Below are 18,871 nucleotides of genomic sequence, written 5' to 3'. Positions count from 1 at the left end.
GAAGAAACAAAAGGGGCAGAAATGGTCACGTGGAGAGTGTTGCACACCCGAGCTGCGGTGTAACCACCCGGACTCACATCAAGCTGCCACACTCACTTTGCTTCCATGCACTCTCTAGGGAGTTCTTCAGTTTCATCCAGCGTCATCACCGACGTCCGAATCTCCTGTTCTACCAGGCTGTCCACCATCACCCGGAAGTAGGCCCACACTGTGTCTTCCCAGGTGTCACAGACAGGAAGAAGCTTTACATCCATTCCAAAACAGAGACACAGATACAGTCAACAAAAGAGAATAGGAAGCCGATTATATCCACTGATAAGGACTTTCAAACTATCTACTCATGACTGAAACACTGTGGGGTTAAAAAATTACACCAAACAACCCTCTCTCTCCCAAACTAGATTTTAAAGAGATTTACTTATTATGTGTAGTGTTCTGCTTGCACTAATGTCTGCATGCCAGAAGAGGGCACCAGATGATTGAGATGCCATGTAATTGCTAGGAATTGAACTCAGGGCCTCTGCAGGAACAGCCAGCGCTCTTAACTGCTGAGCCGTCTGTCCAGCTGCCAAACTAGAATTTTTAAGCAGTCTGTATGATTAAGACTTTTTCCATACCAAATTCATAGTCACAATTGACTTTGCATGCTAATATCAAAGGGTATTTTAAATTATTACAGCACGCTTGGGACAGCTGCTGAAATGAGGGACAAAGGGCTATGAGGGACACATATGTGGGCTAAGTCAAAGCTGGCAGTGTGCCTCAGCAGTACATTTCCAGATGGATCTGTAGGTGCAGGAGCCATCAGTAAGTGGGTGCTGCTATTTTTCTTTAGGAATTAAAGTCTGACTTCATTTATTTAGTCATCATGGAAGAGCCAGATGCATGCCTATAACCCCAGCATCGAGGAGCTGAGGCAGTAGAAGTGTAAGTTCAAGGTTGGCCTGGTCTACAAAGCAAGAGCATAGTCTCAAAAACCCAAACAAAACCAAACAGCAAAAAAAGTGTGAGGTCAGATTAAGTTATGTATAAAGCAAAATAACAGAACGAGCAAACAATCAAACAACCGAAACAGAAACAGCTAAAACCACGCGTAGGTGGGAAGCGTGCAGACAAGCGGTTGTCACCACCCTGCTCTGGCCATCTGCAGCACGGCTGCTTTTAGAAAGTAGCGGGCCCTCCCCGCGGCCCCAGCCCCCCCCCCCACCTCCCCCACCCCCTGCTACACAGAACCACGGGACTGTGCAGTACTTGGCTTTACCTGCAGAAAAGGCCACCATCACAGCACTACGCACCTGCTTGAGGTTCCCACTCAGGGCTGCGTAGATCGCTCTTTCATATTTATTGAAAAGTTCCTAAAACAACGATCAAAAGGATTGGAGAGTGTTACTTTCCCGAGCATGCATGTCAGTTTTCGTCATAATTCTTCTAGGTTGAACCTGGTCACTTAGTTCTTAAGCTTCCTCAGGAAGAAAACAAAAACAAAAGCAAAAAACAAACAAACAAACAAAAAAAACCAAAAATCAAACATTTCAATCTCAACTGAAAGCAAGGCCAAGTCCCACGTGTATTTGGATTGTTTATAAAATGTTTGTCTACACGGAACCTAGGCAAGGTGCTGGCTCTACAGTTTCTCAGCACCAACATTTGTGACACTGGCCTGGGAACAACACCCAGGCCAGCGTCATCAGTTTACATAGATTCCTAAGCTCTTTACTCCACTCTGTTTTAAGGGCTGCGTCAGTGCCCTTTCAAGATGTCACCCACAGGACACTGGGCGACTCCCTTTCTGCTCCCAGCACTGCCATCGCAGGCAGGCCCTCAGTGGTGACTGCCTGTGACTTCAGTCCTGTCCAGTTTAGTCTGCATGGCCATGCTACTCTTTGAGACAGTGCGTCCCTGTGCAGCTTTGGAGGCTGCCCTGGAACTCACTCTGTAGCCCAGGATGGTCTCGAACTCAGAGAGCCGGCCTGCCTCCGCCTCCGAGAGCTGGGAGTAAAGGCGTGCGCCAGCACCGCCCAGCCATGCTGCTCTCAGAAGACAGCTCTGAGCTGGCCACGGTGTTCTCTTGGCCATGGTGTTCTCTAAGCTCGAGTGGTCCGTCCTGCCTGCTGTCCCTCACAGCAGTGTTAATGCTCAGTACCTGATTTCAACAGTGTGCCCCATCGCCAGGCCTGCTCCTCCTAATGAGGGACTTTACCATGTGTCACACTGAACATAGCTCCTCAGTGCACTTTCATTTAAACTGGGTGGAAGAGGTCTCAGTGAGGGTTTCATTATCTTACATCTTCAGCCATTCTCCAGCAACTAATCTTCCAGATCCTTCTGTATGGATTCCCTTCAACAGGCTCAAGCTCTGTTCCTACACAACAGTAAAGGAAATTCACAAATTCACTAAGACTGGCACACAGCGCTAAACACCTCCATGTCCCGCCCAGAATGAAGGCTAATATACCTCCGTTAACATTAGGGTCATGATAGAGTTTCCAGCCTTCCAGGGTTGCAGCTCGCCATGCTTGCCCACAACGTTTGCAGAGCCGTTGTGCCTTAGGAAACAAAAAGGAACAATGACATCATTGGAAACATACCCAGTCTGGCAAGACTAGCTACCAAGTGACATCAATGTCACAGAGGACGATGAAGGCAACTGGTGACGGCATCCCACTTTACCCACAAATCCCCATCTGTCTGGGTGTGATCCTTTTCCTTTCAGTAGGGCTGGGGACCAACCCCAGACTTCACTCATGTAAGGATGTAAGGATGTAAGGCAAGCACTTTACCAACTGTGCTACACCCCACGCCCCCATTTTCCTAGTAATTCCTTTCTTTCTTCATTTTAGGGTTGCTACTAGGGTACTATGACACTATCTATTAATATGGATTTTTACTAAAAATAAAAACATTTGATTACCTTTGATTTGTGTAATAAAAATTATTATAAAGAACCTATAAGACAGGCAGTAGTGGCACACATCTTTAATCCAAGCACTTAGGGGGCAGAGGCAGGTGATCTCTGAGTTCAAGGCCAGCCTGGTCTACACAGTGAATTTCAGGACAGTCAGGGCTACACAGAGAAACCTACTTTGAAAAACCAAAACTAAGTAAGTAAAAATAAAATGAGAATAGAGCTACCACTCATTTAGTTTACTGGTATTTCCTTAAATTCAACATAACCCAGAAGAAATGGTAGAGTCAATGTACCCTACGCGTGTTGGCAGCATCACCCAGTGTCATGCTTTAAAACGAGAAGACGCAGGGAGGCTCTAGCGAGAGGCTTGCGGGAGAATTGGCCGAGTAAGCATTCTGGGAAGCAGAGAGACTGCTCTCCGAAGCCTCACAAAGCGGCAGACACAGCACAGAAGCACAGCCAGAGTCGCGAAGACTCTTCCGACTTTGGGTCTATGGCGCGTGGGACCCCAACAAGCAAGGTCTGCATCGCTTACCTCTTCTGTCATTCCCGCACGAATGAGAGTGAAGAGATACTTGAGTAATCTAACTTCATCTTCTCTATCCAGGTCATCAAGCGGCATTTTCTGCCTAATAGGAGCATCAGGGTCCTATAAAGAACTCACCATTAACTGTAGATATTTGGAACCTACATACATTTAAAATTTTGTCTACCTATTTGTTTATACCTTAGTCAGTCATTCGTACAGTGCTAGGGATCAAACTCAGGGCCCTGCTGCTGAGCGTATAAGCTACTAAACCCTGACCCTACGTAATCTACACATTTTAAAAGTCAGCATGACATAGACGGTATTTACGTACAGAAACAAATTCCTTTAAAGCCTAGTTAATAAAGAGAAGGGAGTGTCACAAGAGTTCCTAGTTGGCTTATTTGTCTGCTGCCCACCTCCACCCTGAACAGATTCTGTTGGCCCAACACGGTGCATGCCTAGTGAGCCGAGCATAGAATCCCACTATCCCAGTCCAGATAGTTAACACTACCTCAGCTCAGCTTAAGGATGGACAGAAGGGCTCTATTCTGACTAGAAAGAATGAATAATCAGAGATCATAGGGCAAGAGAGCTTACTAAGTCCTCCTGTGACCCCCAGGCCCCCCTGTGGCCCCCAGGCCCCCCTGTGACCCCCAGGCCCCCCTGTGACACCCAGGCCCCCCTGTGACCACTCCCATGGAAAGCAGAAGTGGAGCAGGGGCATAGCTCACTGATCAACAGTTACCCAGCACGCACAAGGGTTCAATCCTCAGTAGTGTAAAATAAAACAGCCAAACAAATACAATACCCACCCCTACCCACCCCTTCAGAAAATAAAACAAGCCCAACTACACACTAGTTACCAATAAACAAGTGAAAACATCCCAGGCACTCGGGGTGGGGTGGGGTGGGGTCCTCAAGTTCAAAGCTGGCCTGAGGCAAGGGTGCCTTCAGGGAAAAAACGGGGCTGGAGAGAGACGGCTAGCCAGTTCATCAGTTCTGTTCTTGCAGTGAACCCCAGTTTGGTTCCCAGCACCTCACAACTGCCTGTAACTCCAGGAGACCCAACATTTTTCTGGTCTCCGCAGGCACCTGCACTTACAAGTGCAACTATCCCCACATAAACACAGGTATGTATAATTAAAAATAAATCTTTAAAAACAAAAAATGCCACAAACTTCTAAAATCATGATTCTTAACCACATTTGCAGGTTTTCAACATTCGGCATTAATATTGAACATTTAGTCTTCACAGTTGTGTGTCAAACAAAATGACTTTAATGTCACTTTAGAAATGGTAGTATCACATATCTTTAAAGACAACCTTGACTTCCAAGAACACTTACTGTGCTGGCTGGCTGGTTTTATGTCAGCCTGACACCTCAGTTGAGAAAATGCCTCCATGAGATCCAGCAGTGGGCATTTTCTCAATTAGTGACTGATGGGAGGGCCCAGCCTATGGTGGGTGGGGCCACCCCCGGGCTGGTGGTCCTGGGTTTTATAAGAGCAGGCTGAGCAAACCAGTAAGCGGCACCCTCCACGGCCTCTGCATGAGCTCCGGCCTCAGGGTTCCTGCCCTGAGTTCCTTCAGTGATGAACAGTGCTGTGGAAGTGTGAGCCGAATCCACCCACTCTCCTGGAGTTGCTTTGGTCATGGAGTTTGTGGCAGCAGTAGTCACCCTAACTAGGAACTTACCAATTCCGTGACAAGAGGCCGGACACTTCCTATGTAGGGCAGCAGCTGCCGCTGTTTTAAGGTGTGGAGGGTATTTTCCCTGAAAGGAGAAATAGCAGGTTCCTAAATGGGATAATCTGAGCACTACAATTTTTTTGTGGGTAACAACAAACCCCACGCCCCTGCCCCCCACAAGTACACCTGTGTGTTCAAAAAAAAAAAAAAAAAAAAAGAGACAAGAAATGTAGAAAAATGTACAAAGTTGTTTTGTTGTTGTTGTTTTGAGACAGGGATTCTCTGTGTTGCTTTGGGGCCTGCCCTGGAACTCGCTCTGTAGACCAGGTTGGTCTCACAAAGATCCGCTTGCCTCTGCCCGGTGAGTGCTGGGATTAAAGGTGTGTGCTACCAACGCCCAGCGCAATGCTCCTAATACAGAAAGGACGGTGAACTTTTTTTCATGCCTTGGTGGCCAAACGGAAGCATGCTCTTATGAGGCATGTTTTTGAGTCTTCTGCCTTTTACTGTGTTACCTATGTAGACCAGCTTGTCTAGGACTAGAACTTACCTGCCTCTGGTTACTGGGACTAAGGGTCCGTAGGGAGTGGCACTGTTAGGAGGGGTGGCTTGTTGGAATGGGTGGAGCACTGTGGAGGAGGGCTTTGAGGTCTCACATATGCTCAAGTCGTACTCAGTGTCTCAGACTACTTCCTGTTGCCTTCAATTCTCAGCTACTTATCAGCCTGCATTCTGCCACACTCCCAGATGTCATGCTGGTAATGGACTAAACCTCTAAAACGGTAAGCTGCCACCTCAATTAAATGCTTTCCTTTCTAAGGCTTTCTGTGGTCATGGTGTCTCTTCACAGTAACAGTGAGCCCTAAGACATCATCCAGCACAGGCAGAGAACGGAACTCAGGTGTCTCCACAGTAACAGTGAGCCCTAAGACATTATCCAGCATGGGCAGAGAACGGAACTCGGGTGTCTCCGCAGTAACAGTGAGCCCTAAGACATCATCCAGCATGGGCAGAGAACGGAACTCAGGTGTACTCTTGCACACATGCCCACTTATTTTCTTTATAGTGTCCCCGCCCCCTTTTTAAGATGGGCCTGGAGCTCACCATGTAGGCCAGCCCAGCTGTGAACTCAGAAATCTGACTGCCTCTGCCACTGCCTCCCAAATGCTGGAGTTAAAGGTGCACACACCCACATCCATTGTGTCTTTAAACGGGGTTTCCAATTTTGATGAAGTCAATTTTTTCTTGAAACATTTGCTAACGCCAAATTAGAGTGATAGCTCCCTATTATCCATCTAACACATTCTGGGTTGCTTTTACATTCAGAGCTATCATCTACGTTAAATGTATGGCTGCTATAATGCAAGGTTAATCTTTTTGAATGCATTTTTCTGTAGTTTGTTAACACAATCCAGCTCCCCATTGTGATGCCTTGGGAAAAACAAAACAAAACACATGATCACATAAGTTTCCGGGTCTGTTTAGGATTCTGTATCACTAAAGCTTTAAGAGACGGAGAACAGCTCACGGGAAAAGTTGTGAAAGTCTTTATCAGGGAAATTCACCCTTCCTCAATTTCACTTTCAGAAAAACCAACTACTCAACTATTTCTTCTTTCTTTCCGGTCCTGAGAGAGAACCCTCACCCACCTGCCCCTCGTGCAAACACTTTACTTTCTCAGGAGCACTGTGCTGTTCTTACTCACAACACATGTAGCCAGACTTCTTCCTGCTCTGGCCCTTGATCTCTTTCCTTCTTGGGTGCTGTCTCCCTCCTCCTTCTAGACAGGCATCTGCTATGCTGGCCAGACGTTAGCCTTGAACTCTGGGGATCAGGCGACGCCCTTGCTTGAGCTTCCCAAGTAGCTAGGGCAACAGGTGGCAACCAGACCTGGTTTCCTCTATTTCTGAAGTCTCTTGCTGCTTACTACCTTCTGGTGTGCCCAGAGACGGATTCATTACCATCTTCTATGCATTAATTTTCCTCAAGACAGGGTCTCATTATACAGCCCTGGCTGTTCTGGAACTCGCTGTGTAGACTAGGCTGGCCTCACCCTCACAGAATCCACCTGCCTCTGCCTCCCAAGTACTGGGGTTAATGGCATGTGCCACTATACCTGGCTTATTCATTAAGTTTATTCATGGTTTTCCCAAAGGTCTTACTTTCTCCAATTCTCAGTACATGCATGAAATTGTTAAAGGATACATACAAAGTATTCTTTTGGCTTTTTTGAAACAGGGTTTCTCTGTGTACCTCTGATTGTCCTGGAACTCCTTTAGACCAAGCTGAACTTGAACTCAGCAATCCACCCATCTCTACTAACCAAGGGATTAAAGGCATGTGCCACTGCACCTGGCATAAAGGGTATTCTCAAAAATAAAAGCTACTTACTTACCAATATACTGATTTTGCATAAAACTCAATATTATCAGAAAAATCTCCAATTTCATCTTTGGCAATACTTTCTAGCCAATCTACCACCAGCTAGGAAAGAAACAGACAAAGATCATTTTAACTCTAAAACCTATTTTTGATAGCGCTTCCATCCTTAACTCAAGTTTCTGATATCAAATAACAACTTTTCCCAACCACTACTTTTACTTTTTAAGATAAACAAGCATTGCACACAACAGCATTTCCTATAGTAATAATGCTGTTTCTAATAGTACGTCCTTGGAAACACAAAGGTTATTTAAAATTTGAAGAATAACATCCCTAATTTATTTTAAATTATGTTAAAAAAAATAAGTAGAAAGAAAATTAAGAAAAGAGATAAGTTAAAAAACAAAACTGCTGGTGGGCAGTGATGGTGCAGGCCTTTAGTCCCAGCACTGGGGAGGCAGAAGCAGAGGCAGGAGGATCTCTGTGAGTTCGAGGCCAGCCTGGTCTACAGAGCTAGTTCCAGGACAGCCTCCAAAGTAATACAGAGAAACCCTGTCTCAAAAAACAAACAAAACATTGCTAGTGGGCAGTGGTGGCTCATGCCTTTAGTCCCAGCATTTGGGAGGCAGAGACAAGAGGAGCTCTGAGTTCAAAGCCAGCCTGGACTATAGAGTTTCAGAATAGGCTCCAAAGCTACACAGAGGAAACCCTATCTTGAAACCCCCCCACCAAAAAAAAAACAAAAAACCAAAAAAAAACCCTGTAGGGCTTTGTATGTCATTTGCCTTTCCTCCATATCCCTTTAAAGGAAGAACTGAAGAACCCCAGCCACACCTGACTCTGACGGACCATTGAGTCTCTCTGAAACAGAGCTTCCACAACCGTCTTCTCGCTGGCATTAATAGCCTGTGAAGAGAACAATAAAAGGGAGGGAGAAAAGACGGTTCACGAGACCCATTACAAATAAGTGCATTTAGCAACCTGCACTCACCCTCCAATTTACTGGGCTTTCCGAGTAGTAAACAAACAAACAACTTCCCTCTTACCAGTGACCAAAAACTTACATATTAAAAAGAGACATTTCCCTCTAAAATAGAGAAGTAAAATAATCTGAAACAGTTACAATGCATTTGTATCTTCACATACAAATAAAAGAGGCTGGGGGACAGAAGAAAGATAACCCCATGCCAAGTTTTAACTGACACACATTTAAACACTCGGGCGCTGGGGTGCAGCTGAGTGCTTGTCTAGGGTAGTGACTTTGAGGCCATAAAACCAAACCCTGTCTCAACCAAACCAAACTTTACGTGAATAGTTTGAAAATGTGTGTCTGTACATAGAAGCACAGAAAACACCCGATAAGACACAAACTGAGTTATTATGTTAATTACTGGGGGAGAGGGGTAGAAAAGAACCTTTACCCATGAACATAAATCTTTGATTACTTTAAATGTCTTTTATGGACTTGCACATTTTTAAAATGGGCAAATGCAAATGGAGGGTTGAAAACACAGTCTCCCAATTATAAGCACCTGTAATGGAAAAAATTAATAGAAAACGTACAGCAACTGCAAACATGTTTTCCTCTTCTAACGAAGACTGTATTCTGTCTCTGAAAAATAATACAAAAAGCTTTATTTCACACAGATGCATTGAAACAACCTTTTACGCTGTTCCACATTCTACTACACAGAAACAAATAAGCTGCCAATTAACTTAATCAATTAATTTAATGTAAGATGTAATAGCAAATATGTGATTAGTCTAATCTTGACACCTGAGCATAACTATAGTTACTATTGTAGCCTTTAATGGCACCCAGTAAGGACATATGGCAAAATTAATAATGACCTTTTTTCCGTATTTCATAATAAAAACCAAACCATCAAGTCCATCTTTCCTGGCTTTCTGCAGCCAGGCTCGACTCAAGCTTTCAATCCTTCTGCCTTAGCCTCCTGGGATTACAGGTGTATAGTAGACTGATTATTATTATTACTTTTTTTTTTTTTTTAGGTACCTGCTTTATGATCCAACAGACTGCTCATAACCACTCGACACAGAAATGATAAATCTCAAGATTAGCAAAATCTATTCTAAACCACTCACTAAAATTTAAGTTAATTTGCCCAATTGACTTGTTACCTCATGTTTTCCTCCCTCACTCATGAATTTTACAGAACTTTACCTATACAAAGAGGCAAGCAGCCTCCATGTGACCATCTCTTGTTGAAGAAGCCAGAGCATACTGGCTGTCTTTGAAAACTTCTGCAGTCCAGGCGTCGCTCGGCTCACTATTTTACTCAGTATATTCACCTAAATTAAAAACACAGATGTAAAGAGGCTGTTTTTCTATAATTCTGAGGTACTAGTATCTTTGTGTTCAAGTACAGAGCGCTAGCAGGAACCTTGAGTTGAATATATATATATATATATATATATATATATATATATATAAATAAATAAACATATCTTGTCTCCTGCCTACCTATTAGGGTTTTAATAGAGACTCTCACCAAGAATGACAATAGTTTGAGCAAGATATGTTTACTTTGGTTTTTCTAGACACAGTTTCCCTGTGTAGCTTTGGAGCTGGCTCTTATAGACCATGCTGGCCTTGAACTCAGAGACCCGCCTGCCTCTGCCTCGCATGCACCATCAGTAACACAGAACGGGAGTCAGCAGACGAACACACAGGCACTGAAGTTCACCGACCACGGGAGGGGATTAATTACCTGACACCCACAGATGTTTTCATACTCTTCTACAAGATCAAAGACTGTGGTTGAAGAGTGCTTCAAGAAAGACTGCAGGAAATCTGAGAACATACTCATGGATGCTAAAACACGGAGAGCAAGGAAGGGACAAAGGGTAAGCCACACACAAAAACACAAAACAAGCGACGAGCCCCCCCAACGCAAATGTATTTTTAAGAGCCAGTGACTTGCTGCAGGGCGATGGTGGCGCCTGCCTTTAGTGTCAGCACTCAGGAGGCACAGGCAATCGGATCTCTCACATTTTGTAAGTGTGTGTTCAGTGGCGTTAGGAACATTCACATGGTGGTGAACGTGCCATCCATCAATAGCCCTCCAGCCCATATTCCCCTCACCCCACGGTGACCACCACTGTGCACATAAGACTCCTCCGGCCTCTACCCCTGAGGCGCTGGGAGTGCACTATTGTGTACTATTGTGCCCAAGGGTCTCAGTGTGTTTCCATTTCTCCACTTTTACTAGCAGTTGTGATTTTCTGAGTCTCATGTGTTGTGCCCCCCCCCCCACACTGTTGTTGAAATAGAGTCACACACACACACACACACACACACACTGTTGTTGAGATAGAGTTCTGCTATGTAGCCCAGGCTGACTGGCAGGAAATTGCTATGTAGACTGGCTGGTCTCAAACCCACAAAGATCCCCATGCCTTTGCCTCCTGAGTGCTGGATTATAGGGCTGTACTACTTAAATCTCAAAGCCATTACCAGCCTCTCCTGGGTCGTCTTCGCGTAACATAACGGCACTCAGGTTTACGTCCTCGGTTACGCTGTGGGGCTCCACGTTTGTAGAGAACCCCAAACGCTGTGATGAGAAAGCAGCTGCCCAGTTACTGTCATCCAGGTTAGTCACCTTAGAAAAATAAAGGAAAGCAATGAAGCAATCGTCTTAAAGAAGCAAATAATAATGGTATAGTTTTCCCACCCTACGTGTTCTTCATTTTAGAGGGCTGAGGTCTTGTTAAGGAAGCTACAAGTTTTCTTTGCTTTACTCTGTGTTTGGATGTTTTGCCTGCATGTGTGTTTATGCACCACTTTCGTACATGACGCTCACAGAGAGCAGAAGAGAACGCTGGCTCCTCTGGGCTGGAGACAGAGGCAGTGCATAGAGATGTAGGTGCTGGGACTCGAACCTCAGTCTTCTAGAGAAGCAGTCAGTGCTCTTAACCACTGAGTCATCTCCCCAGCCCCAATATCTGAGGATTATTCTTTCAGCTGGAGAGATGGTTCAGAGGGTAAAAGCACTGGCTGCTCTTCCAGAGGCCCTGAGTTCAATTCCTGGTAACCACATGGTGGCTCACAGCCATCTGTAATGAGATCTGGTGCCCTCTGGTGGCCTGCAGGCACACATGCTGGCAGAACACTGTATATATAATAAATACAGCTTAAATTTTTTTTTTTTTTTTTTTTTTTTTTACAGCTGGTCTTATGTAGACATGTGGCGGAGGATGACCTTAAACCTCTGATCCTCCTGCCTCTGACTCCTGTGGGCTGGGATATTAGGTCTACAGCACCATTGGGCCCCTGGCTGATTCCCAAAACAGTGAGAAAACAAAAAGGAGATGGATTTAAGCTCCAACAAAGCAAAGTTAAAAGGCAAAACTACCCTCCAGGAAATACCCACTCCAGATAGCTTCATTTATGCATAAAAGTCTCAAAATGCCTGCTTAATAAACCACAATGCCAAAGACAGAACTATTTTGATTTTGGAATTAATGTGCCTGGAGCATCTACTAATACAGCACAGTTTTTGTTTCTTTCTTTCACACAATGCGTTTTTTCCCTAGTTGGGATATTTAACAAGCAGGTGAAGCCACGTGCATCATAGCGTGTACCATTTCTTCTGCTTGTCTAGGTACTGTACAGTGCTCCTAGAGACTGTCTCATCCTTCCCCCAAATACTCTCTTCCGCTGTGAGTGGAGAAGCCCAGGTTGCTTTTCTGCTGCACTTCCGATGCCCAGAGTACTCCTGCCTCTAACTGCGGGCAGGAGGCCTTTCCTTCCAGGTCAGGGATCAAAGCAGAGGCAGACGCGGTGGGCGCCTGTAATTCAGTTCCGTTTGGACACAGCCTATCTCTCGTTAGACCCCACGGGTGGGCTGTCTCCCTCCTTACCGCTCTCTCACCTCTGACGGTCTCTTTCCTGTCTTCTTGTGTCTGTGGGGCAGGGCTTCTCTGTGTGGCCCTGCTGTCGGGAACTGCCTCTGCAGTCCTCTGCCTCCCGAGTGCTGGGACCCTTCACCTTGTTTTTGGCGGGGCCTCTCACAGACTCTGGGGTTCTCTAGAATGACTGCCTCTTACTATGTCTCCATGCCACACGCCCCAGTTCTAGGGTAACAGCGTTGTCACACGCGGCTTTCACAGTAGTGCGGGATCTGAACTCGGGACTCACACTTGTGAGGCAAGCAGTTTACCCAATGAGCCACCTCTTCAGCCTTCTCTGTAATTAAAACTGGCCACGTACAGCGGTGCTTGATTAGTCCCAGCACTTGGAGACAGAGGTAGGTGGACCTGAGTTCTAGGCCTGCCAGGGTTACACAGTGAGACCCTATCTCAGAAAAACAAATCCAGAACAAAACCAACAACCAACAAAACAGGGCTTGGCTTTAACAGCCATGACCAGTTTTAGAATGCATTTCATTTGGTTAGCAAACAGCCACATTCAGGTATTTTTCCTATATCTAAACATTATTGCCACCATTTTCCTTCTGTGACATGAAATGCTCCAACATTTGATTTTGCTCAAATGTCTAACCAATTATATAACTCCACACAACCTGAAATTACTTTCATCATGAATATAACTTCAATTTCCATTAAAAGGCTTTTAATCCAAATACAAAAGTGCATTTATTTATACATACCATGGATAGATTTCCAAAGAACCCAGAAGACTGTGTGTGTCGGGGAGACCTCCCTCCCGTTCCAAGAATGCAGGAAATATCCGGGTGTCTTAGTAAGCTTCGGCTTGGTGGGGTGACTACAGGTGAAAGGTCAGGAACCGTCAACACAGAGCAAGTAGACCAGCCACAAATACATTTTTCCGGGTATGTGGGATGGCTCCATTAGTAAAGTGTGAGGACCTGAGTTTGACCCCTAGCATCCAGTAAGAAACTCTGACACAGAGACCCTGACAATCTAGATCAATCAGAAAGCCCTACGTCCTAACTGGAAACCCTGTCTCAAAAGGCTACTGAGGAATAACACCCAAGGTCCATCTGTAGAATGGACACGTGTGCACATATATGTGCATGCACCCCTATATGCACATACTCCTCCAGACACTCACACACGGGAACACGTATATATACATGCACCTACACACGCATGAACATGAAATCCCCACACTTACTTATGAAGGAACAATTTCTCAATTATTTAGAGTCAAATCAAACACTTTAAATGTTCATTTTTATGTTACGAAGAAAAGATACTTTCCATATAAATGTAACTGCACAGACTTAAAACTAAAACAAGCAAAGGGGCACCGGTGGGCAGCCCCCCCCCCCCCCGGCTCATGCCAGGGAGCACAAGCGGCATGCAGTGGAGTGGGCCCGGCCACAGACAGCTGTTTCCGCTGTCTGAATAACAGCACCCACTCACTCCCCGCTGGCCCCTCCAAGTCCACCTTCTAGTTTGCAGGAGTAGGTAACAGTATGTCACCAGCCCATGCATGGACGTACAGTAGTACAGTGCTTGTTCTCAAGAGTTCAGACAACCATAATCATTACTATTTCCGCTTACTTCCAGAGACTGTTGCCACATATCTTACTATGTAAATTATGTAAATGTTAGTTCATATTATGACTACTACTCTATTAAATACTTTAAAAGCAGAAACAATAATCTTACAAGGCTGTCGAAATGAGCTTGGAGTTCGAAGAATAATTTGGCTTCTTGGTGTAGTATTACCAAAATTTTCATCTTGGTTGGCCTGAACTTTGGAAGAATTAAGGAAAAGTTTTCCATGTTGAGGGGGAAATCACTAATGTTAACAATAGATTTACTACACAAGACACACAAATACATTTTTTTTTTCAAGAACAAAGCATTTTACTGCTACCTCACTTTCTATGTACATAGTAGTTCATTCCTTCTGTCATTAAATTCTCAGATCAGTATTAGAAAATATGTACTACTAGTTGGCTACCATGACATACTGGTAGGGAACCAGAACATGCATTCAGAGAAGCAGAAATCTTAACCTCCCTGAAGTTCACTTAGAGCGTGTATCCACCAAATAAAACACCCATAGAGGCAATAAACACTTAATGTTTAATGCTGCAAAGAAAATCCTGCAACACTGATTCAAAGCACTCTGCAATTTGTGTAATTCTTAAAACACAAAGGATACTTAAAACTCTTTTTTGAGCACTTTGCTTCCTTGCAGTCCTTGTCACTTCTGCCTCCCGGATCACAGGGGATGACATCTCCATAAAGCCACTCCTGAAACAGTGTAATGAAGCTTTTAGACGGCACTTTCAAAGACAACTTTATCAGTACAGTTAGAGCAAAGAACTCTGAGTCAAAGCACAGGCCACTCCGACAGCCAAGCCTTGCCAGGAATACCCTCCCGTTTGTAGTCCTGTCATTCCCTCTCTTTCACCTTCTAGTATCTCAGTGTTCTATTTCCTACACAGTTACTTCAGAGCCTGAGATCTATACTACAACTGCTTCATACATGAAAAGACAGGAAAATCTTCCCTCCAGTGGACGGAACAGCTGCCTGACTGCAGAATTCTCTACAAAGGCTTCGGCAGTAATGAGGCGGCTGCTCCCTGATGCACAGCTGGTAGGCCAGACTCACCTGCACTCTGAACTGAACCACATAGTAAGTTCCAGGCAGACCTGGATACACAGTGAGACCCTGAGTCAAAAACAAACCCAAACAAAAGATGAAACAGGGTCTGAGAAATTCTTCAGTAGGTAAGTGAATTCTCATGCAAATAGAATAGATTTTGTCACTAGACAATACAATCATATGGGACCAGCATTAAATGCACGGCCTGTTTGTTGACCAGAAGACTTATGCAGACTACACTTCAGATGTGTGAGTACTATGCTGTCTGGCTTGGTGGGGCGAAAGAGTAAGATGAAGGGATTCTAGTGATTTCTACCCATGTACACAAAGGATGTCTCCTGGCTTGGCACTATGGAAGTCACACAGCTCCAGACCTCCAAGACCAGAACTGTTACAAACTAAACCTTGTGGATTAAACATTTGTTTGTTTGTTTGTTTTTTAAGGAAAGGTTTCTCTTTGTAACAGCCTTAGCTTAACTTGCTCTGTAGAACAGGCTGGTCTCTAACTCACAGAGATCCGCCCGCCTCTGCCTCCCAAGTGCTGGGACCAAAGGTGTGCACCACCATAGCCTGGCAGATTTTAAAACAACAACAACAACAACAACAAACTGATACACTTTCCTTCTACTTGAAATCTTCAATAACTCCCTCTGGCCTACAGAATCAAATTCATACTTTCCCATGTATTATTTACAACACGATCCCAATTGAGGAGTTGGGCCTCTGATGCTCACCCACAGAGCATTCAGACACACGGAGTGTGACCATTTTTTCATAACTTTATACCTCTGAGTATGTTCCTTTACAGAGCTTTACATTCGCTTCTTTGTCACTTGGTAAACACCTCCTAAAATTGTTCACCAAACCGCTTTATGGAGATACGAAGTTCCATGCTGGGCACCGGGTTCTCTTTCTCTGCTTTTTTTCTCAGAACCTCAGGCACTCTACTACTGAACTATACAGGTCCAGACCCAGAACTTGGCTCCTTGATCTCTTCCGGGCTCACTGTCCTCAGACAGAAGGATGACAATACAGATCCTCACGGGACTGCTCGAAGACTAAATGCATTACTTAAGCCTTAAGGGACACACCAAAATAAACCTAGCACAGCGTGTCCAGTATTAGCAACAATGCGGTATTATCACTCAAGCGGCCAGCTGGCTGGTCGCCTTTGACAGCTTCCCTGACTCTCCTGTGGCGGGGGTTTAAGTCTCCGTCAAGTTTTCCCTCGGTGCGGTGTAAACACAGCGCGTCACCCTGCTCGCCTGTCCCCCCCGATCACTTGAGAAAAATCAAATACCTGGCGCCGGCCGGCCCTTAAAGTCTAGTCCGATCACGGCGACAGGCACGGACGGACGACTGGACTGAACCAACCAGCACGACAAAGTCTGCACCGAGACGTGCCGCAGCGCCGAGTGGCGGTGACCTCGGGCCGCTCGCTCACCAGCGTTTCCAACGCGGGACCGGCTCTACCGACCTGGGCCGCCCACTTCGGGGCGGACGGCGGCGCGGGAGCGGCCCGCACACCCGGGGCCCGGGGCCCGGGGCGAGGATCGCGGGGCCCGCACTGTCCGCAGCCCGGCTGCGCCCGCACCGAGCGGCACAGGCCTGCCCCAGGCGTCCCCACCCGGCCTCACCTGTCCATGGCTGCGGCCTCCGCCTCCCAGAACCCAGCAAACGCGCCCGCTGCCCAGCCACCGCGTTTCAGCCTTCCCGCCCTGCGGAAGTGAACCCTCCGACCCGGAAGCGTGCCGCCGAGAAGCCAGCCCCTGCGGAAAGGACCGGCCACCGAGACACAGCGTTCCCACTTGGCGCAGGCGCAGAAGTGTGCCGGTGCGTGGCTGCGTGACTGGGCGGTGCCGGCCAGGCGGGGAGGGGGAGAGGGCGGGGCTTGGCGCGGTGCCCGGGGCGGGGCTTGTGGGCGGGGTCCGGGGGCTGGGAAGCCGGAAGTCGCTGCACTGCGGTTCTGATGGAGTGCGCAGGGGCGGGCGCTGGGTGGGGCAGCCTCGGTGGGTGCGCTTTAAACTTGTTTCCGATCGATCGTTGATATTTATCTTTCCTTTACAGCACCAGCCGTCTTTGTAGAAATTGAAATGCAATGGATAAACTTGCCACAAGGGCCCACGCCTGCGATACCAGCATTGCAGGAGGATCACCATGAGTTTGCAAGCCAGTCTAGACTAAGAATAAAATCCTAACTTTAAAATAACATTATAATAGTAATAACTTTTAAAAGTTTTAAGCATGGAGAGACTTAACCTGCTCCAGCATCTCAGAGTGTTGTCTACAGATGAGCTCTACCTGAACCGTAGGATTTCTGGCGGGTAGATAAAAGCCAGACTCCCCCTGGAACTTGAGGTTTTCCATACTCAGAAGGAGCTGCTCTCGCTAGCTATTTGTTCTCCTTCCAATTCCTCCCCACTAATTTCTAGGCTCAGCTCTCCTGTCATCCAACCCTGTCTCTCACTAACTTGACCGCTCTGGCTTCCCTCGGCCTGGCCATGTCCAGTCTGTTTCTCTTTCTCTGTGCTCTAGACTCTTCCAGATGCCTCTGGATCCTTTCTCTTCCTTACCCACAACAAAAATGTTACCCCTAATGGAACAGTCACGTGGGCACTTTCTTTACTGCCCTTGCCCACTGGACCGTATCATGACCTCTTTAACTTATAGATATTAACACCAAAAAGTTAAAATATTTAAATGATACACATTTGATTACTTTAAACTTCTGTGAAATAAGCTCCTTATGGGGTGCATATTGTATATATACTAGCTTTTTGTTTAGGGTGCTTGTCCATAATGACAGAAATGACTAACTCAAGCAAAAAAAAAAAAAAAAAAAAAAAAAAAAAAAAGAATTACTAAAAGTACATCAAGAGCTCATGGAATTGTTAAAAAAGCAAAACAAACAAAAAATAAAAGAAGCAAACAGCAACAAAAACTGTAGAAAAGGTTTGGGGAAACACAGCTCCTCTGCAGGCAAAACCCAGGAAGCAGCCAGCGCCAGCCCCAGAACCAGAGCTTTCTGACTTTATCCTTCTTTATCCTCAACAGTCTCAGAAATCAAACACAAGGATGCCTCACTCCTAAATACTTTAGTGAATATTACCTGTTAAATACAATTGATAATGTGATTACACTAAGCTGTGACAGACCAGCTCAAACCAGAAAGAAGTCATTCATGCAGTGGCTACAGAATCGAACTGCATTAAAAAACCTGGTGAACACCTTTAAACCCAGCACTCAGGAGGCAGAGGCAGGAGGATCTCTGTAAGTTCCAGGCCAGCCTGGTCTATAGCGTCAGTTCCAGGACAGCCAGAGATGTTGTACAGAGAAAACTTGTTTTGAAAAACAACAGCAAAAACCAACCAACCAACCAACCAAAACCCCAACAGGCCAAAGGCTGGAGAGCTGGCTTAGTGGTTAAGAGCACTGGCTGCTCTTCCAGAGGACCCAGGTTCAGTTCCCAGCACTCATGTCAGAGAGCTCATAACTGCCTGTAATCTCAGGAAATCTTACATCCTCTCCTGGTCTTGAAGACACCCATGAATAAGAACAGAGACACAAACGCACACACATAAAAGAGAAAATCCTCAAAACCAAACAAAGCAGGCCAGGAGATTTACGGTGACAGGCTGAAGTTACCCAGGCTACCCAAGCAAGTAGGACAAGGTAGTCCTGTCTATTTTAATCTGCAACAAAAGTAACTTTGAAACAGTCACTCTGCTTTTCTATGTCTGCCCCACTCTGCCCTTGTGTTGACAAGGCCAGCCCCTCCGCCGGACTTTCAGC

General features: G+C 45.8%; 1 protein-coding gene across 1 annotated transcript in view; it reads right to left on the bottom strand.

Annotated features, from left to right (window-relative positions):
- The window catches only part of Nup107 (nucleoporin 107), a 30,842-nt gene extending 14,053 nt beyond the window's left edge, over positions 1 to 16,789 (bottom strand). The window contains exons 1-16 of the mRNA XM_051176184.1: positions 16,717 to 16,789; positions 14,633 to 14,724; positions 14,131 to 14,217; positions 13,143 to 13,258; positions 10,988 to 11,132; positions 10,242 to 10,345; positions 9,695 to 9,822; positions 9,073 to 9,121; positions 8,344 to 8,415; positions 7,523 to 7,611; positions 5,134 to 5,212; positions 3,444 to 3,557; positions 2,456 to 2,546; positions 2,286 to 2,362; positions 1,296 to 1,355; positions 97 to 242 (exon numbers count right to left, since the gene is read on the bottom strand). Coding sequence (XP_051032141.1) covers positions 97 to 242; positions 1,296 to 1,355; positions 2,286 to 2,362; positions 2,456 to 2,546; positions 3,444 to 3,557; positions 5,134 to 5,212; positions 7,523 to 7,611; positions 8,344 to 8,415; positions 9,073 to 9,121; positions 9,695 to 9,822; positions 10,242 to 10,345; positions 10,988 to 11,132; positions 13,143 to 13,258; positions 14,131 to 14,217; positions 14,633 to 14,724; positions 16,717 to 16,724 — 1,457 coding nt within the window. The 5' untranslated portion in view covers positions 16,725 to 16,789. The remainder of the gene's footprint in view (positions 1 to 96; positions 243 to 1,295; positions 1,356 to 2,285; positions 2,363 to 2,455; positions 2,547 to 3,443; positions 3,558 to 5,133; positions 5,213 to 7,522; positions 7,612 to 8,343; positions 8,416 to 9,072; positions 9,122 to 9,694; positions 9,823 to 10,241; positions 10,346 to 10,987; positions 11,133 to 13,142; positions 13,259 to 14,130; positions 14,218 to 14,632; positions 14,725 to 16,716) is intronic.
- Between the last annotated feature and the right edge of the window lie 2,082 nt (positions 16,790 to 18,871).

Source organism: Phodopus roborovskii, unplaced genomic scaffold (genome assembly GCF_943737965.1).
Source record: "Phodopus roborovskii unplaced genomic scaffold, PHOROB, whole genome shotgun sequence".
NCBI classification, from domain to species: domain Eukaryota; kingdom Metazoa; phylum Chordata; class Mammalia; order Rodentia; family Cricetidae; genus Phodopus; species Phodopus roborovskii.
This window is presented reverse-complemented; position numbering and strand designations above follow the sequence as displayed.